Source organism: Bolinopsis microptera, chromosome 5, assembly GCF_026151205.1.
Source record: "Bolinopsis microptera isolate Bmic1 chromosome 5, MBARI_Bmic_1.0, whole genome shotgun sequence".
NCBI classification, from domain to species: domain Eukaryota; kingdom Metazoa; phylum Ctenophora; class Tentaculata; order Lobata; family Bolinopsidae; genus Bolinopsis; species Bolinopsis microptera.
In genome coordinates this window covers 12,207,365-12,230,723 of record NC_087076.1, presented here as the reverse complement: position 1 = coordinate 12,230,723, position 23,359 = coordinate 12,207,365, and the positions used below count along the sequence as shown (strand labels likewise).

Below are 23,359 nucleotides of genomic sequence, written 5' to 3'. Positions count from 1 at the left end.
TCAATAAGAACTGAGAATGGCGAAAAGTCGAATAAATAATACTCCTAATTTGGAGTTGATAATTAGCAGGATACCGGACAAAACATTGCGCATAATATTTCCTCCTCTTCGTTCGTGAGTCATGCATAACAAGAAATGCGGCCGCTTTTCTTTTTTCTCAATTTCCCGATCCGTGATGGCCGCCCAGTTAATTCCATGTTAAATTAGAAATGCATTTCTATGTAACACTGTCACTAACCTTAAACTATGTTTATTGTTTATGCAACCTGATATGACACGGATCTGTGAAAAATGGTAATATTATAATATATACTAACTCGAAATAATATGCTATCAATCAAGTGCCCAATACCATGCAATTTAATTCAGATTTCAGAAGATTACGCAAAATAACTTTGCAGAGTGACAAACTCTGCAAAGTTATAACTAATAGGGCACGTACGTACGCAGGCACGCTCGCACGACGGTCACAAAGCTACCATATACAAAAAAACCTCGTTCGCTAACCCTTGTCCTTGACTCTTTTGTGCCTTCGGCACTTTGAGTCATGGATTGGGAAAAAATATATTCTATTGTACTTATATTATAACTTTGCGACATTTTCTTGATGATACTCAACCACGTGCTATAACTCATCAAAGCGACAAAGCGACTAAATACCTACCTAAAGCGTTTGATGATAGTCAATATGTCCTGAAGACTGTCGAGATAACATGACAGTGAAAATTGTAAAGTATTCATAAATTGTAAAGTATTCATGAATAGATTAGATACGTAGAATAGTCCTGGTATAATAGTCATTAGGCTATAAACAAATACGTTAAACTGGCAAAAAGTGTCAATGAGCATGCGGAAAGGTTTTGCAACCCAATCTTACTATATATAAAGCGAGACGATATATATGGGGGGTTCCGTACCATTTTACTGCCACCACGGCATCAACTTTAACGCAACTTTCCGCAAAAACCGTGAAAGATATACAACTGAAACTTTTTTGATTGGGTCAAATGCTTTAATGGCCTCCAAATCAGCATGAAAATTAAAATATTGGCCAAGAAATGGGAGTTTTAGAGCCGAAAATTTTTATTTTAGTCTCTTGAGTCTTGACACCATTTTAGCTTTTTAAGGTTATACGGGTCCCTATTTATAACTTACTATATTGATAGTAAATCGATTAAGTCATAATTAAATGTTGTAATATGGTATTTAGAGATATCTTTTAGGATATCTTAGTTTTAGTATAACGTTTACGGGACGTAATATTTAGTATGTGTTTCCGGGTATATAATAACCAATGTTTTTATATGTTCGTATTTGGGAGTTACACATTTTGAGTGTAAGTCGGTTGGCTGGCAGACCTGCTGTCAGACCTACTGTCTGTAACGAGCCGTCCGCTCACTTTGCACCTGACTTACAGCCAGGCCTGTGGTTGGTCCTCGCGACCACAGCGTGACTGCTAGTGGAGTGCTCATTGGCGAGACGGCGTGTCACGTGGTACAAGCAAATGCGTTGTGCCGTCACGCAGTGTGGCGTGACGAGTTTTGAGAGTATACCCGAAGAGCCGGAAGTGGAGAGCTCACTTCTTAGTTGCCTCTTAATAACTTTAAGGGATTCGAATTAACGGTAGCCAGTTTTACTGAGCACTACCAGTTGTGATTTGACACATCGTGTGATCTATAATCACGTTAATCGATTAGAGCGAACACTTGGAAGTTTTTATCTGTTGACGTTCACTTTGTATTACTTTTTCCTTTTAATTAATTATCCTTTTTAATTTACTCGTTTCATTTCTACCTTACGGTACGCCCTGCCGCTCGTGCTTCGTGACTAGAGCTTGACTAGCATACAATAAATACCTAGAAACTCCGTTTTCTATATCTGGAGGCCACTTTTAGTGTTGCTATTTTTGCTCGTGATCCTTCTATTATCACCTATATTCAGTATAGTTTCGATTAAAATATAACGTTGTCATTTGCTAAGCTAAGTTCGGTGTACGTCGCAGTTCAGAAGAATTACGTTGGAGGTTGTTCTAGATCTTGAGTACTTCCTACTAGAATTGGTAAGTGTTGCTACGCATTTTGTGGTACCTGTATATTCCAGTTCAGTGCTATCGTTTTAACGAGCACCCAGTTTTACAGCCGTTTGTAAGCTTCGCAGTACAGTTAAATCTAGATAGATAGCTCGTATTTGTGAGATTAAGCTACCATGAGAAATGATGATCGTAACGTTCGCCATCAGTTGGAAGGTTGTTGGGAGTGTGGTGATATTGGACATTTTCAGAGGAACTGTCCGAGCAGATTAGCTGGTAATAGAGGTAGATATCAAGACAGAGGGTCTTCATATCAGAGTGGTTATGGCCAACAGAGTTGGAACAGAGTGTATAGACCTAACAGTCAGGTGCCTTTAAACTTCTAAAGGGTGGCCCTAGATTTAAGAGGAGGTCACCCGCGGTCAAAAACACACGTATTTATGAGATTGTAATGAGATTTTCGAAAGTGTCGTCTTCTGTCATCAGGAAGCTTCAGGAGCTTGCTAACTGTACTTTTACCACGAAGCATATCTCGGGGAAGAGAAACCAGAAGTGTGGTGGATTTAACCGCTATAAATACCAGGGTTATGGTAAATCTCGAGAAAATGTAGCGAGCATTAGTAGCAGTTGCACTTTTAGTCTTGAAGCTGCCTTAGAGGGAGTAAACCGGGTGACACGTGAACATTATAGATGTAAACACCCGATACTGTTTAAGAGGCTGCAGGTACCGGTTAGCAGCGAGACAGTGGTTAAGGATGATTGCAGTAATATGATCGAGGAATCTTGCAATGAGTTGAGTGTTGAGGATAGTATGATTCCGGGGTTCTTGTTTGATGAGAAGTTTAGTGATGACCATAGCACAGTAAACGTTGTTCAGATTACGCCTGAAGTTGATAGCCACCATTGCAATTGTAGTCTTACTCAGGCTGATACTACAGAGAAGGCATCAGTAGTTGCGGGAGCAGTTGATGCGGTGGAAAATGTTTCAGCGGTTACTAGATATGTAAGCTCTCTAGAGAGAGGGGTCTTGTGTACAGCAAGTAAGCCACCTCAGGCATACATTTACAATAAGGCTAAGAGCAGTGGAGCTGAGTTAAAGACGGACTCATCGGAGCGATTTGTAGATTATTCCGATAGTAATAGTGAAGAGGAGACAGATTTTCAACTGAGAAGAGCACCAGTTGTGAGGAGAAGAGAGGTTCATCCGAAGAAGTTTCGTCTGGAGAAGGATGGTGCAGCTAGCATTTACAAGCAACCTAGTTTTAGTTCAACTCCTAGGGCTGTTAATAGACCTGCTCAACTAGATCTGAATTCTATAAATCCTAGTTTTCGTACGGTAACACCTCTCACACATAACATTCCCTCAGGCGATAGTGTAGAAACAGTTGATAATTCTGCAGAATTCTTCACTCCAGCTAGAGAGAGATCGGCCGCTAGAAGATCATCGAGTCCGGTTGTTTGTGAAGGAACGATGGGTCATAGCAGTTCTATGTCATATGATACAGCGGGGCACGACATTGACACAACAGGATCGCTTTCTCCTGTGGATCTAAGAAGACAGAGCCCTCCGAGGGAGGAGCGCAGATATAACACTAGGAGACCTGAGGAACGGAGACAACCTGATCGTCTAGGATACAACGTTAGACTAGTTACGGATCTTATAAAACTATTCAACCAGTAGAAGACGAGGAGATGCCCGGATAGGGAAGTACACTTACTTTTGGAATCTAGTTTCAGAACAGTATAGTCTTACTCACTTAGCTAAACTTTCTACTTAGTACGTAGCAGTGGTATTGTACCTTACTTAGTCATAACACGCGGTATCTTTCAGATAATTACTGATAGGGATAATAGGATCTTTACTCTCAACACGACTCGCTCAGGGCTGCTTTAGTGGCGGAAACGTAGAAACTTTCGAATTTAGTTTGACTTCTTTGTTTGCTTGTCACGATTTAGAGATTCAGATACATCTCTATCAAACGAGGAAGACTCGACACCAAAGACTCTACAACTTGGTGCGAAAAGGAAGTTTTGGAAAGTTTTGAAAGATTTGTGGAAGTCAATTTCAGTTTTAACTTTAGGATTTTGAGGATTTAAATTTAATGCACAGGGTTAGGGCCGTGTAATTGTATTATATTTTGAAACTTGACTTATTTTTAAGTTTTGGACTTTCGATGCGTGGGAGCATTGAAATTTAAATTTTGAGTAGGGCGATTATTTTATTGTTTTAAAATATTCGAAAAAAATTTTTGGGTAGAGATGTTGTAATATGGTATTTAGAGATATCTTTTAGGATATCTTAGTTTTAGTATAACGTTTACGGGACGTAATATTTAGTATGTGTTTCCGGGTATATAATAACCAATGTTTTTATATGTTCGTATTTGGGAGTTACACATTTTGAGTGTAAGTCGGTTGGCTGGCAGACCTGCTGTCAGACCTACTGTCTGTAACGAGCCGTCCGCTCACTTTGCACCTGACTTACAGCCAGGCCTGTGGTTGGTCCTCGCGACCACAGCGTGACTGCTAGTGGAGTGCTCATTGGCGAGACGGCGTGTCACGTGGTACAAGCAAATGCGTTGTGCCGTCACGCAGTGTGGCGTGACGAGTTTTTAGAGTATACCCGAAGAGCCGGAAGTGGAGAGCTCACTTCTTAGTTGCCTCTTAATAACTTTAAGGGATTCGAATTAACGGTAGCCAGTTTTACTGAGCACTACCAGTTGTGATTTTGACACATCGTGTGATCTATAATCACGTTAATCGATTAGAGCGAACACTTGGAAGTTTTTATCTGTTGACGTTCACTTTGTATTACTTTTTCCTTTTAATTAATTATCCTTTTTAATTTACTCGTTTCATTTCTACCTTACGGTACGCCCTGCCGCTCGTGCTTCGTGACTAGAGCTTGACTAGCATACACTAAATACCAGGAAACTCCGTTTTCTATAAAAGAAAATACGTGAAAAATAATTTGGGGAAAATAATGATGGTGACCTAAATTTTAGTAGTCCAAAAATATGGTGTTTTTTTCGGAAAACCACCGACTTTCGTACCTTTTAAATATGTTTCGTAAGGTAAGCAACAATTATTTTATTTGTATCATTTAATTACAGGACCACACAAGCAAACATTGTTAACATTATATAAATAGCTTAATAATATGCTATAATTTGCAATATTTAAATGATCCCGGGCGGTATGTATTTATTATAGTTATACGCGGCCTAATAATATTATATATATAACTTCACTTTTGACCTATTTGATGGCCACTATAAGTATATAGATAAAACTAAAAGACAAGCTGTAATTACAGATCTTGTGACCCAGCTTGATTGTCTAACTCTAAGTAATAATACAATCCTATAAAAGTATCGCGATACTACTATCTAGTACTAGTCTTATAATGCAGTTCAATAGGTACTATACTAATACTAGTATTATATTATAATTATTACAAATTCAAAATATATGATATAAAATATAATATTATGTAGTATTCAATACAATGTAATACTGTCGCAGTGAAAACGGCGCAAAAGTATAAACCCGCTCAGTCGAAAACCTGCATCAGCCTGCAAAAAAACTGTCAAGTAATCAAAATACGTTTCTAAAATGTGACAGAAGAACATACTTAAAACAAAGTTTAGCGGAGGCAGCATTACTGACGAAGGAGGAAAACCCGGGCTTAGTTAACGACGAGATTGAAGTGTAAGTTTTTTTAATGAGTTAAATCGCTCGCGGCTTTTTCATTCGTTCGAATTAACAACAGATTTGATGTTTATAACAACCACAATAATCATAAATTCATTTTTATACAAAATCCAAACTTGAACTCACGAACCAACAAGAATTTCGCCGCGGTTAAACCACGCACGATCAATTTTCCCTACGAGGTACTCCGTACTTGTACCATTAATTTTTCGAGTGAAAAGTGTGACCGGAAAAAAGTGCAACATACTTACATATTGCGACTTTTGTCATCAACGCAGGTCCGTCGGGCCACCTCATATATCCAATACAAACCCGATTTCTTATTCCCTACGATCTTTTTGCCTTCGGCAAGAGTAGGAAAAAATCAGAGACATGCATAGACATGGTGATGGAGAGAGAATATGGAGTGTGGGTATGTTACATATGCAAACCTTGATAATAAATTCTAGGCTATCTTAATGGCGATCGACACACCGAGCTAACCGTCATTGTTCTTCTGCAGACTAATCCATAAACAATGCACAGTAATATATATAAAACCCTGGATGATTTGTGTTGCGATATTATATTGAATGGTAAATGTCTCTGCTTACAGTCACGCAAATTAAACAATGCGATTGTTTACTAAAGAGAGCCGGTAACCAGAAACTATAAACAACTTCAATAAGCAGATCACCCTTAATCCTTCATATAACTCAATAAGGCACATGAATAATATAAGTGGATTTTGGTGGCATGATTATATAAAGTGGGATATCCGATGAGAGAATGAGGATTCTGAGCTCAAAAAAATTGTGTAGGGTAATTTTTTATAGTTTTCTCCTCATTGTCCTATCTTTTTCCCAAATTACTGCTTTATTATTATTGTTTTGAGTTATTATATATAATAATTGTTATTGTACACAAGGATTAAGGAGCACAGAGTACGAATCAGTACAATTTGGGAAGCAGCCAAGTTATAGCTTGTATTGTGTAATAGTAAGGATAAGAGTGTTTAGATTGTTAAACAAGAAACTTAGAAGCAATATAAAAAATATTGGTAGGAACAATCCCTCCCAGGAATACGTGAAAGAAAGTGGCTCGATAGTCTGAGAGAAGCTAAGGATGGCCGAGTATAACCCCACAGACAGGAGCGTACAAATTAGTGTGAGATACTGAGATAGTAGGACTTAGGAGCCTAGTTGAATAAAACATTTGGTCAACAAAGAAGTTAATGCTGTTTGTTTAATTTTGTTGATCTATTGTATAAGAGAGACAGTTAGAGTTACATTGTTGGCTAATTGGACCGCAGGGAACCCAGGCTATAACGTTCAAGCTGCAGCGGATTACCAGACGTAGACTGAGCACCAGAGCGCCGCCCAGTAAACTGTGTACTATACTTGCTCGGTGAGTACAAATCACACCATCGTCCATCACCATGGTAATCACCATGTGGTAATCACCATCACGTGGCTTAATCACGTGAGTATTATCTCAACTAGAAAAGTCCAGATAAAGCAGTGACTATAGTTTCGGTTCACTTATTTATTTATTTATTGATAATACGTATCAACTTCAAAGATCAGAAGTTACTATACAGTCGATCGAAAAACAAATCATATCTTAATCTAAAAAATTCAAAGAAATAAAGGAAGTTATAAACAGGACAGATGCGTGAAGTTTTTAAAAAGATATCTATTTCGATCAATTGGAAACGAAATGAAACAACAGACGGCCCATAGAAGAAAACATAACGGAATTGTTGTTTGAGACCCTGCCATTAATAATAGTAAAGTTCACAAAAAACGATAACATTTTCACAATTTGACACAATTTGACAAATCTTCAAGGAAAGGTTTTGAGACAGGCAGATCAATTTTCACACACATGTATTTTCAAGTCGTTGGCAAATTGAAGCTACAAATCTGTGTGCTACAGCAGGAGCATAGATGAATAAAAACATTTTGTTCAACAAAGTTAATGTCTCGTTAATTTTGTTGATCTATTGTTTAAACATGAGAGAGCCTCACACACTTGAATTAGACCGCGTACTTGCTTCTAGTTCTACAATAGAAGAAAACACGTCGTAATAGCTGTTTGAGACGTGAGACCCTAGCCATTGGTAACGTTAACAAAAAACGATAACTTTTTTTTCACAATTTGACGAATCGTCAAGGGAAAGGTTTTGAGACTGGCCACAGGAGGACTATAGTGAGTGAGCAGCAGTTTCTTTGCACTATAGTCCTCCTGTGAGGCAGATCAATTTTCACACACATGTATTTCAACTCTGAACTCATTGATTCACAATACCTAACTATCGATTAGTTGTGGCATGTGGGCAATTCAAATTGAAGCTAACGAGTAAAAAGCAACTAGTTTTCTCATTTGAAGTTCCCTACTGTGAGTGTAATATAATATAAGTGCCTAAAAGGAGTTAAGACCGTTACTGATATTAAGACAGAGGCTGAGGATAGACAATCTTGCTAAGTATGTAATTGTGTTTATTATTTCTAGAGGTGAGTCTGGACTCAACTTGCTGCTCGTTTCAATTGTCTAATATGCATAATATACATATTATGTTTCTATGTCATGTGAATAATTGGAATGTGTGCTACGTAATTAAGCGTGTTTTCAACTGGGTCACGGCTGGTATACAGACTACACGGACTATACATACTATACAGACTATACGGACTATACAGACTATACAGACTATACAGACTATACAGACTATACAGACTATACAGACTATACAGACTATACATACTATACAGACTATACAGACTATACAGACTATACAGACTATACGGACTATACAGACTATACAGGCTATACAGACTATACAGACTATACAGACTATACAGACTATACAGACTATACAGACTATACAGACTATACGGACTATACAGACTATACAGACTATACACGGACTAATCTGCAGTCTAGGTCGGGTGACCGACATCTGCAGAACCCAACTGAACCTAGTTCCCACGCAGTTAACAGGCACCCAATCAGCTTAATTGGGTGTCCAATCTGCTTAAATCCCAAAACGACAACTGAACCCAGGTCATATCACAGCTGAACCAAAATCGGAAATACGACAACTGAACCCAACGATCGGATTTTCAGGTTCTCCTTCTTCGCAGGGGACTGTGCAGTACTAAAGTACTAGCAAAACTGCGCGTTTTGCTCTAGATACACACTTTTTTAGAGATTTTACCGGCGTATTCTCTAAAATCACCTAATTTGTTCAATTTTAGGGAGGGGCACCAAAAGGGGAGGGGGCGCCAACAGGGGGGCGCTTTTTTCGGCAGGGGGGCGCCAACAGGCAACGTTACGCCACTGGGACTGTGGTCATTATCACTATAGGATAGATCATGACCACTTGGCTAACTCAACGATTACTGAACAAGCAAACAACAAGCACGTTAACTAGCCCTAACTGTCACGCGTTGCCACGAGCAAGACTGGACAGTCACTGTACATGCAGTCCTTACCTGTTACCATCTGATTAAAACATAATTAAAACTTAATTCTTGAGAAATCAGTCGCCACTGAATTGATCTAACCAGTGCTGGATGCTAATCAACCAATCGTCACTGCAAGTATTCTAACGAAGAATATTTCTAAACAAAAAAGTAAAATTCCCATGGGAGTTTTGCTTTTTTGTACCACCGCTACTCAGAGTTAACTCTTTAGCCAACTCTGTGACAGTACTAGTACTAGTAAAATTTCTCTGTTTTCTGAGAAAACACTGCTAAAAGTCGCGAGCCGTAAAGCGCTGGGTTAACGGAGAGAAAAGGAGCGGGATTATGAGCGATGTTGCCGAATGCCGGCACGCGGTGTCAACTGGTACTAAAGACATGTCTCCTGGTAAGAACTGCGCAACCTATCAGACACGATACGATTGCACTGAACGAGATAATCAACAAACAAAGGGTGAAGTGCCAAGATTGAAACTTACGGCTGAGATTTTTTTGGGGGAGTGGGAAAATTTCGAATATTCGTGATGTATTGTGATAAAGATCGTCATGGACTGCTTGAAATCGTTATCAATTTGGAGGTGACTTGTCTACTTAGTAGTACTAACTGATGAAATGAGCTTTTAAAGTTGGATCACGACTAACATGCATACCATAATTATTACGATTATCTTGATTCTTGGGGCCCTGCAGGCCTGGGAACTGGGAAGGCTCTACTTACTAATACTTAATGATTTCTAAGTACCACAGCGTGGTACATGGTAAGGCCATATTAAACGGATTATAAATATACATGTAAGTATGATATATAAACCCTTCACAGTGGAAGATTGATCGTGCAATGTCATGTCTTACTAAGTAAAGCTATTGACTGTCTTTAGTGTGAGTACAGTTTATGCGAGGTAAATTTTGTATATTTGATTGAAAATTGAAAAATTCGATTGTTGAAATTCATAATTTTAATACATTTTCACAATAGGCTTTGAAATAACCAATAATAGCTCATCATCATTTAAAAATCAGAAAAAGCGTGTAACACAAACAAAAAACTAAACTCCAGCTAAAATAACTGATTGGTTGGCACTACACAAGCTTGATCGCCAACGACAGTGAAAAAGTCTCAATGCTGAAATACCAAATTAAAAACTAAAATGAACGTTAAAAACCCTCTGGTTTAATACATACTAGTTCTGTTATATGTTCCTGCTGAGTACTAGTATGCTAATTAATTAATAATGCTAATTAATTATGATAAATACGTGCCTCAACACACTCCCTTATGTACCAGCCTCTTCTTGAAGTCAAGTCCCTTTTTCAGTTCTTCTTCACCGGTTTCCTCTTCGTGTTGGTGCACCAACTCGTGACCTAAGAAATAAGTTATAATAATTTACAAAAATTCCGAAATATTTAAAACAATGAGCTACTAGAACCATTATTAAAAGGGCTTAAGTAACTAGAAGTAATTAGAAATAACGAAAAGTAACTAGAAACAACTAGAAGTAACTAGAAGTAATTAGAAGTATCTGATCTAATTACTACTAATGAGATTATGTCAGCTTACCTGCTGTGATTCCCCACTGGTCACACTTGCTGAGTGAGCTAGAGTAAGGTCGACCAGTGCCCGGTTTCAGGTTCTGCCAATACTCCTTGCTAGCTCGGGCTCTGACCTGTTAAACAGGTTTTATTAGTTATCAGATTTTATCGTTATGACCCCAGTTATTACTAGGGCTCTCTAAATTAGTCTGTTCTGGAGCAATTCTGTACAGGCACAGCAGCTGCATTCCTTTGCCCCGGAAAAATAAATCAAATTCTTGATAAACAAGATTCTTAGATTTCTGCAGGCACAAAACGTGCCTGGTCTATCAATAGAGCTGTTATGAAATGACACGTATCTTATAGATTCTAGAATGAAACTAACCCAAGGTTTGGTGTGTTTCTTGAGGCACGCGCCCCAGTTGATCATTCCACTAGCTGGCTGGAAGCCTCCCCTCTCTGCTGTCAGTTCCTCACTTACTGCTCTGATGTGATACGGCTCAAACCCACAACATCCTCCAATAAATCTGATACCTATGAAGAAATGGATGTACTTTATTTAGGAGTTTTGTGTTAGTGTTAAAAGATATCTCATAGGGAGCCGGGAGGTGCCTGAACCGAAAAGAACAAATATTATACTAATTTAATGTAGGGCTGCTGGGAAACACCAATGGTCTTGTTGATATTTAGGATAAATCGAATAAAGTTAAAGATATTATCCTGACCTGCTTCATACGATTCTCTTGCATATCTTTGCATCTCCCATCTGGTGCAAATCCTAGGTTCAAGAGCGAAGGGGAATTCTGGTAAGTCAATGAAGCCTTGGACACTGGCATCCGGGGTCATGAACGCAAGAGGCTGGATCATGAAATGTACCTGAAACAACAATTTCGGTTATATTTTAGATATAATCTGGCCCATTGTCATGTAGTAAAGAGTCTAGCTAAAGTTATTTCAACGAGAATGATATCGGTTAAAACTCAAATTTACAAACCTTATCAAAACCAGCTGCTTTGACATATTTAATCATCTTCTTAACCGCATCTAAACATCTGAATGGATCGTAATGGCAGTTGATTCCGATAACATCAGCGCCTGCTCGTGCCAACTTTACTCCGCACTCTCCAGTTGGGACACCGTGAACATCAGTATCCTCGTTGATGCAAAGACTGGCGCATACGGGAACTCCGGGCATGAAGTCTTTGACGGCTTCTACATGCCACTCAGCCTCCTCCACATGCTCGTAGTACTGAAACGTAGAAAATTACAAATTCTGTCCAGAGTATAAAATGATGCAAGGGAGTGAAATTTAACGGGTAACAATATTTAATACCAGTACCACAGTTTGATTATGATCAGCTGAAAGGTTAAGAAAAATTGAATTGCCCAACTCACCTCGCATATCATAAGATCGACTTCGTTCTTCTTGAAGATCTCGCACTGTTTCCTGACCTCAGCCTGCACCAGGGCCTTGTCCTGTGTAGTGATGTAGGTTGGAGTTTGGGATAGTCCTCCAGCTACAAGTCCTCCTTCTGGGTAGGTTACTTCTTTTACTATGTCACATGCCGCTTGGTTAATTTCCATTACCTGAACGGATGATATGTGGTTTTAGTTGCTGTACAATTTAAAGTGGTACTGTTAGAAGAATTAAAGCAGGTGTTCTATTCACCATGAAAAACCTTATATTTTAATTCAACATAACAATTCATTGCTGATCGAAAGTCAAATATGCACAACAACCTTGACAGAAATCACCAGCTCTACAAAACTTACCCCATGGGAACCTGCACTATGTCCTCGGTTCTTCAGCTTGTCCTCACTGGCGTAAAAGGTGAAAGCTTGGCAAACGTCCGACCCTGCCCTCAGGTACTCTCTGTGAAGTTGTTTCACTGCCTGATTGAGGACAACGTCAGTATTTACTTTAAATGGTATAGAAATAAAGCTCAAAGCAAAGATTTTGCTATCTTTAATGAAACAATAAGTTTTTTTAAGAGTTTGGAAAGTGACATGGTTAATTTAAATCATTAAATTTTGATCTGCACACCTCTGGGTGTTCAATCACAGCCTCAGGAGTCCAAGGTCCAGCTTCAACATATCCTCGTTTCTCCAGAGCGAACACAAATCCACCATCTCCAATCACTGGTCCTCTATCCAACCTCTCCAAAAATCCCTGAGATAACGAATTAAGTTATTTTTATTGTAAACAGGGAACGGCAGGATATTAGCCTTTTGTAGACCGGAAAATATCGGCTTTAAAAATAGCCAGATTCGGGTAATTATCCCAGTCCCAACTCCCACTATATAATATGATATAGTGGCACTATTGATATAGGGTTCTGTAGTTTCATGATCATAAGGAACGAACATTTTACCCCTCGAAAACGTATCTCGCAAAGTTTACACTTCAGTTCAAAGTGAAAGAGCAGAGTCGGAGGTAAAAAGTTACGAGGTAACGTTTTCGGGAGGTAAAAAGTGGTCCACACGCTTACCCTTACCCCAGTTGCTCGTGGCATGATGTCTTTGGTAACAAACTAGTCTTTGGTAACAAACTCAAACAGCTTCAATCAGAAATAGTGACTGACCAACATATTCCTCATATTTTATAGAACCAAACCCAACCCAACCAGAATTTCGCGTTATAAAACCAGTATAACCAGTATATAGTGTGTCACGTATAACCAGTTACAATGTACAATAAAGACCTACGACCTGCCCCTAAATCAAATCAAGAATAATGACACAAACTTCACTTAATTTCAAAACATTCTTTTTACTTCCTACATTATCGCTCAATCAGAGCTGTGTTATTAATCGACATTAATAATATACACATTTTGATATTTACGTATAAAAACAACTTATTTTCATACATTTTCCATTACAATAATGCTCTACTATAAGAATACCTGCTCACAATCTCTAACAAAAAACTTGGTCCGGTTCAGAGAGAGGTCAGAAATCCCAAGAATTATAATAACCAGAATTTCGAGTTTAGAAGTTATGTAGTTGTGATGGAACAAAGCTAATTGAGTTGCTAATGCTATCAATTTATAAACGTTATGAATTTCATTCTGGTTTCTCATAAGATTCTTATTCATGATTTGGTTCATTTTTCCAAAAAGTTTGAAAATCTTGACCTGATTTTTTTGAAGATTTTTAGAGGGCTGTCAATTTTTTAAATCGATCTAAAGTGTCTAAAGGCCTATCCCAACATTAAATAGTTGTAGGAGAAGATTCATTTTGAAGTTCAATTTAGTGTACGTGCGAGATTGTAAATCACTGACACAATACAATTACGGATAAGCGCTGACTTTTAACAGCCAATATGAATAATGTCGGATAGAAACAATATTTTTCCATAGGACCAAAAGCAGCTGATAAATATCACTCCCCTCTATCAGATACAACTATAAAATAGATTTTGAGAGAAATACTCAGGACACTAATACCAACTACAAGTCCGGTGCACACCAATTACAAGTACAATATTATAATTTGGCACATCAGCAGGCCCTCTATCAACAAATACCCCGGATTTGGATAACATGACCTGATGCCTACACGTCATATATATATAGTAGGTCTCTCCGGGCAGTAAAACTTAACTTTCAGTTTAATCGATCGTATTGTTTGTGGTAAGTACCACATCACCACGCCTATCTTACTATTACTTATCCCAAAATGCCTTGGTCATTCAATAAACTCGTAGAGGCAGTCCAATTTCTGTTTACACCGAGATTCCCAGAGTCTGCGGCCCCTTCATTCATTTTTATACTTATGGGTCGTACCGTCTTGGCTTGCCAGGAGGTACTTTTCAATCAAAATGCCACCAAGCCCCGGCCCCCTTAGGCTTAACAATTTCCTGAAAGGTGTTCACTATGACTAACTCTGGTCACCCTGTATTATAGAACTGCAAATCCAACCAGAATCTCGTGTTACCAGTACGACGTATGTTATAGTAGTAACTGGTTGTAACTGTAACCAGTTACAATAATAAATATGTAGTCAACGTACGAACTGTTCCTGCTCATAATATAGCTAGAGACTGGCTGGAGGAGGAGATTCGTAGTTCTCCTGCATAGCAAACCTGTGTTTCATTTGTTGATGTTTTAAGAAATCATATAACCTGAAACGTTAAACTTTGAACCGGTCCAGGGAGAGTCACATCTTATAATAACCGGAGTTTAGAAAAACTTGGCACGCTGCAAACAAAAGCAGTTTAACTGGGTTATATTTCAGTTATATTAAGAAAACCGGTTTTATCTGCAAAACGTGGAGCTATATACCCGGTATGATCTTATTAGCAACCAGCCAATTTGAATAGATAATGCTATTTCAATTTGTAAAGGTAATATAAGTTCAGTTCGATGCCTTTCAGTGGGCGGCATTTCAAGTAAAATTGGATTAAAATGAGCAGAGTTACCGGAAATATGAGGCACTTAATATAGAAGCACAGGTTGTGTTTCTATTACGAGCGTGCTAAATCATTTTACACTCGATCGCATCTTCGAGATTTTTCTAAAGAGCGCCCAACATGCAATTGAAACTTTGAAACCAGCCTGAATCGATGTATTTTCGGATGCTTCATGGCTTTCTCCAGTACTAGATTAATGTGATGATTTTTTAAACGAGTTTGCCGTTCTAGTTATGCAATTTCGAATCTGCACAATACTTCTTTTCAGGAGGAATTTAATTTCAAATTCTCTGCTCTCCTGAGCTCTAAGTTTCCGGAATCATAGTAGAAGAAACCAGATCTTAACTGGGAGGAGCAGGTATTTTTAACCTGCTGGTATTTATAGTTCCATTCCAATGAACATACTACTTAGTGAGTAGCTGACCGGTTTTGTCAAAGTGGATCAGCTATAATCTAGAATACAGTGCACTCTTTAGACCTGTTTAACTCAGCAGGAACTTGAAGATTGAGTCAGTGAAGCAGCTACTAGCACTAATCAGTACAGATTGGATTTGGAGCAGCAACTATCAGTATCTATATAAGTATAACACGTACTACGCCGGCCTGATTTCTTGTAAAATGTTGGCATTAATCCAGGGACCAGGTTAACTTTAAGGAGTGAAGAGAATGAAGTTTGTATTTCTTGCTCTACTTGTTTAAACTCAGCTTTCTATTTTTTGAAAGCCTCGCAATTTTAATAATAATAATAAGCTTTTAAGCAAGTAAAAAAGCACCCGTAGACTATATTATACAGTTGATTAACCAGTAATACTAATATATTACCCAGTAACATAACCCGCATAACAAGCATATTTTGATTTATAATTCGATGACTTTAATATATTTCTAATATCCCCTCGTACGACTACCCCGTGCAGTGACAAGCTCGAAGGTCACATATTATAATCATATAATAATACTTCAGGTTTCCTGCTTGTAGTCAGAAAAATTTAGTTCCTCCTTTTAGCAAAGGTCGGTGATCTCAAAGACAAACTGAATCACGGAGGTGCGGTTCATGCTTACAGTTGTCGAGCTGAGGGACACAAACCACATCCGATCTGAGGGACACAAACCACATCCAAGCTGAGGGACACAAACCACATCCGATCTGAGTGACACAAACCACATCCGAGCTGATCAGGGATACAAACCACATCCGATCTGAGTGACACAAACCACATCTGATCTGATCAGGGACACAAACCACATCCGATCTGAGGGACACAAACCACATCCGAGCTGAGGGACACAAGCCACATCCGAGCTGAGGGACACAAACCACATCCGAGCTGAGGGACACAAACCACATCCAAGCTGAGGGACACAAACCACATCCGAGCTGAGGGACTCAAACCACATCCAATCTGAGGGACACAAACCACATCCGATCTGAGGGACACAAACCACATCCAATCTGAGGGACACAAACCACATCCAATCTGAGGGACACAAACCACATCCGATCTGAGGGACAAAAAACACATCCGATCTGAGGGACACAAAACACATCTATAAGACGTACAATATTATATGTTTTGATTCATTGATTAATTAATTGTTGTTAGGGCCCAATGTTATTGCGGGTGTGGTATTACTGCACACTACCGTGTTTTGGTTACCCCTCTTTCAATACATAATTTGGGTTTCGATATTCTGGAATAGTGAAAATTAGGGCTATATCGGTTTTTTCCTTTTATAACTGGGTTTATTTAGAAGCATTCAATTCTGTATAATTATGTATTGTTTGAAAAGTTTTAGATAAATCCAATCTGAGAGACACAAACCACATCCGAGCTGAGGGACACAAACCACATCCAATCTGAGGGACACAAACCACATCCAATCTGAGGGACACAAACCACATCCAATCTGAGGGACACAAACCACATCCGAGCTACGAACGGGGGTAGTAGCTCAAGCTGTGTTAAAGGTAGCAAGTCGTTACTCGTTCCCCGGGTAAAGACTAAAGCAGACCAGGATGAATTCTGGCTGTTGTATAATAAATCCTTAGGGGTCGTTCACATATTACGTAATCAGCCGAGGGGGGGGTTTTCAAATGCTTACGGTTGATTACGGGGGGGGGGGGGGTTGGTCGTTGATTACGTAATCAAAATTTTAAATTTTTACCGATTTTCGAAATACCAATTGGACAATTTTCGTTAATTATGTAATCAACATTTTCGTTTTTTAAACCAATTTTTGTTTAGTAAGTGCTTTGCGATTATTTCATTCATTAATCCGTTGTGATAGCTTACGGGGGGGGGGGGGGGGGGGTATTGGAGATGGGGAAAGCAGATCACGACTCACGAAAGCAGTGAAGAATTTGGCACCCAAATTGAGTCTCAGTACATACATTGGTGATTGTATTAATCACTCGCCAGACGACAAGGATCCTCATCAATTTGTTTACACAAGGGCCCTGAGCCTGCGCACTGTGAAAGCATCTTCATTCAATGCATTTTTCTATGCTGTTTCTGAAACAACTCAACCCGCCGCTTGTCAAGTAAAATACTTTGGTGCTGGAAATTTCACATTTGAAAATGTGCCCAATATCAGATATAGGTGATTCTCCATTTTTCACTAAGAGAGTTTTCAGGAGTCGGGTAAACTGGTTTAATTCACCAACCGATCCCTCAATCCACAATAAATAGCTGTTGTCCTACTAAATCGCTCGCCCAAATTTTTGTTCAATCTTGTGAAAAGGCCCTGTGGTACGAAAGTAACAAATTTCGTGGTATTTTTCAACAACAATTTTAAAGATGCTTCCATGTCGAGGACTGAGGCGGAGAATTTACTGGTAAATAAACTGTTTTGGTCACATGACAGGCCGCTATAATAAGACGCAAACTAGATCAATAAAGGTCAGGGTTGTCGTTACGGTCATGATAAGCTTCGGGTTTGTGTAAAAGTAGTAAAGCCGTTTTCGGTTTTGTTCGACTGCAGAACCTTGATACATGTTTCGTATTCCAAATATCAGAGATATCCGGCGGCGCGAAAAGTGGCATGCAACGTACAACGTATGTCAAGCAAAACAGTAGAAACTCAAGTCACGTGATAGTGTTTGGGAAACCGAAATAGTAAAACCGCTATATGAATATCGCACGGGTTTAGATTTGTAGCAATACTAGATTAGCAGGGCAACCGTTATTGGTATCCAGATAAACCTTGCACTGCGCTCCAGACGTTGACCCCAAGAGCAGAACACCTCAAAGCAATATGCTTCAGAGACCGATGGCTTCAAAACTACAGGCACCAGTGATCTCAAGATTCAAGAAGAAGTTCGGACTTACCCCGCGTTCATGTTTTGATATTTATGATCGCTCGATTACAAAAGAAACAGGAGAATAATTAATATCATGCAAACAAAATGATTCCAATCCGCATGGTCGATTGATTTTCTTCCCTTGCCTTATTTAGTATTGTTTCCCTTCATTGTTAGTGAACTTTTAGTTTTATGTTATCTGACCGGACGAAATACCCTAATGTCAATGAAGTAATGACACTGTTTTCCTTATTTGTGCATCTTGATCTTCCAAAATAACTTGCAGCTGCATAAAGAGATGGGTATTACTATTATTGATGGACTAAGAGTATATATATAGTATGATTGATGATAGGTAAGGAAAATTTAGATTTTGAATTTAAACCTGTTACATGTTTAGTTGCAGTGATTGATGGAGACGAGATTTAAAAAGATTCTTCTGAATCAGAATTTTTGCTCTATAAGATTTGAAGTATAACATACTTTGAAATGAAATGGCGACTGGTTGACATACTAATATTATGTCATTGGTTAATTGATATAATATTAGTATGTCCCTCATTTTGGATTGATTTTTGTTCCTCACTCTGGAGTGGGTCCGAGCAGTAGACTCGCGCTACTGACACCCGGGAATGGTAATGCACGGATACAGTTAACGCCGTGTAGCAAGAGCTTCAGAGGATCCTGCCTGCTGCAGGTATGCTGAGTGGCAGATGCGACGAGCGCACTACTTCCAGCGGACATCAAGATGGCAGTCTGGCCATCAGAGTTATTCAGAACACTCTCCCTTTTAACTAGAAACATGTTGATGTCACAGTTTCTAGCCTACTTCTGCTGTAAGAATGAAGAACCTCCTCACAGCTTGATGACTTTAGGTTCTGTGTACTGAGGCACAAAACCCCCCTATTTTACTCTCCCTCACTGTCTGTGTGTGGCTGCAGACCCTCAGTTCTCTTATCAGTCATTTTTTGGTTGCCTGAGATCTTGGACTTGTTGCTAGTGGGCTACCAACCCCTAGCTTTACTCTGGTACTCGCAAAGTTTTTTGCCACGCACCCGTTTATCAACATTACAACGAACTAAACAACTACAGCACTATGTTGTAATATGGTATTCGGAGATTATCTTTTAGGATATCTTAGTTTTAGTATAACGTTTAAGGGACGTAGAATTTAGTATGTGTTTCCGGGTATTATATAATAACCAATGTTTTTATATGTTCGTATTTGGGAGTTACACATTTTGAGTGTAAGTCGGTTGGCTGGCAGAACTACTGTCAGACTAACTGTCTGAAACGAGCCGTCCGCTCATTTTGCACCTGATTAACAGCCAGACGCCCAGACATGTGGTTGGTCCTCGCGGACACAGGGTGACTGCTAGTGGAGTGCTCATTGGCGAGACTGCGAGTCACGTGGTGCAAACAGATGCGTTGTGCCGTCACGCAGTGTGGCGTGACGTGTTTTGAGAGTATACCGGGAGAACCGGAAGTGGAGAGCTCACTTCTTAGTTGCCCCTTAATCATTTTAAGGGATTCAAATTGACGGTAGCCAGTCTTACTGAGCACTACCAATTAGTGATTAGACACGTCGAGTGATCTATAATCACATCAATTGATTAGAGCGAACACTTGGAGGTTTTTATCTGTTGACGTTCACTTTGTATTACTTTTCCTTTATATTTAATTAGATCCCTTTTAGTTACTCGTTTCATTTCTACTATTCGGTACGCCCTGCCGTTCGTGCTACGTGACTAGAACTTGACTAGCATTCACTAAATACCAAGAAACTCCGGTTTTCTATAACTAGGGTTCCAGCCCCTACCTCTCCTTCTGATAGTCCAGCTCATGATGACGCTGCACCTTTAAACCCTTCGGGGAGAGAAGCAGCCGATGGTATCTGGGTTAAAAGAAGGACCATCAAAAAACCAAAAATCAACAAAAAAATCTCAGAATCCTTTTACCTTTCTTACAATGTAAGATCTCTCACTGAAGAATGGAAGCAATGGGAACTTGTGTGCAAAGCCAAAGCCTTTGACATACCTGTGATTGCACTTCAAGAGCATCGTATTAAGAAGACTCCTTATATAATGCGTGATGGCTACAAGTTCCTCCTAGCATCTCCTCCCCCTAAAAGTAGAACGCTCCTCGGACTTGGCTTCCTCCTTTCCCCTTGGGCCCAACGCTGCTACATCGACCATAACTTATTCTCAGACAGGATAATGTCTGTTTCTTTTACCGGTGAAGTTTGCACACACTTAGTTACTTGTCATTCACCTACTAATGTATCTACAGACCTTGAAGTTGAACAGTTCTATGCAGAGTTAACTTCTTGTGTCCGATCTTTTCCACCTCATGACGTAGTAGCTATAGCTGGCGACCTGAATGCTCACCTTGGAAAAGACACCTGCAACACCAACGCATTTTATGAATGTACAAACCGAAACGGACAGCATCTTCTTGATTTTGCCCAAGAAAACGCGTTTACCATCGGTGCGCTAAAGTTTAACAAAAAGCATTCTAAAAAGGTGACTTGGACAGCACCAAATGGTCAACTGCATCAGAATGACCACATCCTCATTCGCTCAAAATGGCAGAATTCACTTAAAAACTGTGAGTCATACATTAATCCCTCGGTTCAATCTGACCATCGGGTTGTCACAGCGACTATCAAGCTGTCAATAAGGACCAACATCGTCCGACCTAAGGTAATCAAGTATGACTGGGAGGAGTTAAAAAGTAACACTGCAACTGCAACAGCCTTCCAACTCCAGCTCCAGAATAGGTTCACTGCCTTATTGGATGAAGAGAACGAGACTGATGACCTCGTCCAACACAACCAGCATGCATACACCAACATGATAAGTGCTATTAATGACACAGCAGAGAAAGTACTTCCCAAAAGGAAGAAGACTAGTCTAACTGCTCAGATTTCATCTAATCCTGAGTACCGGGCTGCTGTCAAGGCACGAGATGCTGCGTTGAAAGATAGTCACAAAAGAAAGACACGAGCTGCTACTAAAGCCCTCCGTGATGCCACCATTGAAGTCAGGAAGGTCGAAACCAGCATACAAGAAGCGTTTGTTAATAAGACAATTGATCAAGTAGATCAGCTGTTTATTCCGCAACCCGCAAACCACCCAGGGTATGCAGCATGGCAGACGAAATCAAACAGCTCTGGTATTGCGTGGAAGCTTATAAACGACCTTACCAATCGTAAGCCTAAATCTATGTCTCCATTACCTGGATATAGAAACAAGGCAGATCGAGCAAAGGCGTGGACTGACCACTACAGCAAACTGCTTTACAATCCTGCTGACAACATCAGAATGGGTAGCTTTGAAGTCCAAAAGCCAGAACTCCCAATTGAAACGTCACCGTTCTCAGCAGATGAACTATCTACAGCTCTCAAGCAGACAAAGGATACGTACGGTCATGACGGAATTCCTTCTCTGCTGTACAAGTGTGTTGACTTGGACACTACTTTACTATCTCTGTTCAACAACATGCTAGCTACTGGTAAAGCCCCGGAAGAGCTTCTTGTCACTGCCATTCTTCCTATACCCAAAGGAGCTAAGAAGTTCTGTCCTGAAAATAGCAGAGGCATCTCCATCCTCCCTGTTGCCACGAAAATCTACAACAGGCTGCTTCTAAACCGAATCAGGAGCCACATAGAACCTCGCCTCCGATACAACCAGAATGGTTTCCGGCCTGGAAAAGGGACTCGTGAACAGATTCTGGCTCTTAGACGTATCATCGAAGAGGTTGTGAACTTCCAGCTTCCTTGTGTCATCTCCTTTATTGACTTCTCAAAGGCCTTTGACTGCATCTTCAGATCGCATCTCCCGACATCCTGGCTTCCTACGGCTTTCCTAGAAAAATCATAAAAGCCATTATGTCACTCTACATCAACACCAAGGCTAAAATCATGACCCCTGAAGGTATAACCTTAGAATTCCTTACCAACCTCGGAATTCTCCAGGGCGATGTTCTTGCACCTCTCATTTTTATCATCGTCCTGGATTTCATACTAAGACTAGCAATAGGGCCACGTGATGGGTTTAAAGTTGGAAGTAACTACATTGCTGATTTGGACTTCGCCGATGACCTAGCAACAATTACTGACAGCTTCAGCGAAAATGGCCGCATTTGCCAAAGCATTTCTGACATAGCAGCCCGTTATGGTCTCCTTATTAACATCGGAAAGACCAAATACATGTCCTATAACATCCCGCGACCGCCGACCTGTCAACTCTGACGATAGAGTCTTTATTAACGGCAACCCTTTAGAAGAAGTTCATGACTTTAAGTACCTGGGAATTGGGATCCTTTATAGCCTCAACAAGCAGAGACATCAATGTCAGGAAAGGCCTCGCATGGAAAGCTTTACAGAGTCTAGATGCTTTTTGGAAATCTAATATGTCCAGGAAGATCAAGACTAAGATTTTTCGAACTGCAGTAGAACCTGTTCTGCTGTATGGTGCAGAAACCTGGACTCTTAAAAAGGCTGATATCAGAGCACTAGACGGTGTTTATACTAGAATGCTACGAAGGGTCTTTGGTATCTCATGGAAATCACATACACCTAACTCCGTTCTTTACGGAAAGATTCCATCGGTGACAGATACTATAAAGACACGAAGACTTCGTTTTGCAGGACATGTCTACCGTCTACAGGACCAACCTGCTCAACAACTCCTTTTCTGGCAACCATCCTATGGCCAGCGTTATCGAGGACGACCACATAAGACCTTCCCGGACGTCCTACTTGAAGACACTGGAATGGAACCTGACCAGCTGCGTTTACTCATGTGTGATAGGGATAAATGGAGAGAAGCGTTGACACGAAACTCGTTCCAGATTTCATCAGGATCGACCTAGGCAGGTAGGCAAGGTTAATTGATAAGACAATT

At 39.8% G+C, this 23,359-nt stretch overlaps 2 protein-coding genes across 3 annotated transcripts; one reads left to right on the top strand and one right to left on the bottom strand.

Moving 5' to 3' along the window:
• Nucleotides 1-10,145: 10,145 nt before the first annotated feature.
• On the bottom strand, nucleotides 10,146-14,833 carry LOC134815961 (betaine--homocysteine S-methyltransferase 1-like). 2 transcript variants are annotated; one of them, XM_063824592.1, is made up of 9 exons: nucleotides 13,227-14,833; nucleotides 12,782-12,907; nucleotides 12,511-12,630; nucleotides 12,133-12,324; nucleotides 11,732-11,986; nucleotides 11,463-11,613; nucleotides 11,123-11,271; nucleotides 10,766-10,871; nucleotides 10,146-10,569 (listed from the first exon to the last, which is right to left on the bottom strand). In XM_063824592.1, the coding sequence occupies exons 1-9, from the start codon at nucleotides 13,248-13,250 to the stop codon at nucleotides 10,469-10,471; spliced, it is 1,224 nt and encodes a 407-aa protein (XP_063680662.1). In that variant the 5' UTR covers nucleotides 13,251-14,833; the 3' UTR covers nucleotides 10,146-10,468. The 2 variants fall into 2 exon arrangements, with proteins under 2 accessions (XP_063680662.1, XP_063680663.1); XM_063824593.1 differs by having other exon boundaries at nucleotides 13,233-13,674.
• Nucleotides 14,834-22,341: 7,508 nt separating this feature from the next.
• On the top strand, nucleotides 22,342-22,704 carry LOC134815453 (uncharacterized). The gene has a single exon (XM_063823987.1). The coding sequence runs from the start codon at nucleotides 22,342-22,344 to the stop codon at nucleotides 22,702-22,704; it is 363 nt and encodes a 120-aa protein (XP_063680057.1).
• Nucleotides 22,705-23,359: the final 655 nt, after the last annotated feature.

Excerpts from the sequence above, each read along its gene's own strand:
- LOC134815961 (XM_063824592.1), bottom strand. The coding sequence starts at position 13,250 with ATGCCACGAGCAACTGGGGTAAGG. Across the intron at positions 10,872-11,122 it reads AGAAACACACCAAACCTTGG|GTCAGAGCCCGAGCTAGCAA; the intron begins GTTAGTTTCATT and ends CCTGTTTAACAG. Across the intron at positions 10,570-10,765 it reads CCAGTGGGGAATCACAGCAG|GTCACGAGTTGGTGCACCAA; the intron begins GTAAGCTGACAT and ends CTTATTTCTTAG.
- LOC134815453 (XM_063823987.1), top strand. The coding sequence starts at position 22,342 with ATGTCACTCTACATCAACACCAAGGCTAAAATCATGACCCCTGAAGGT.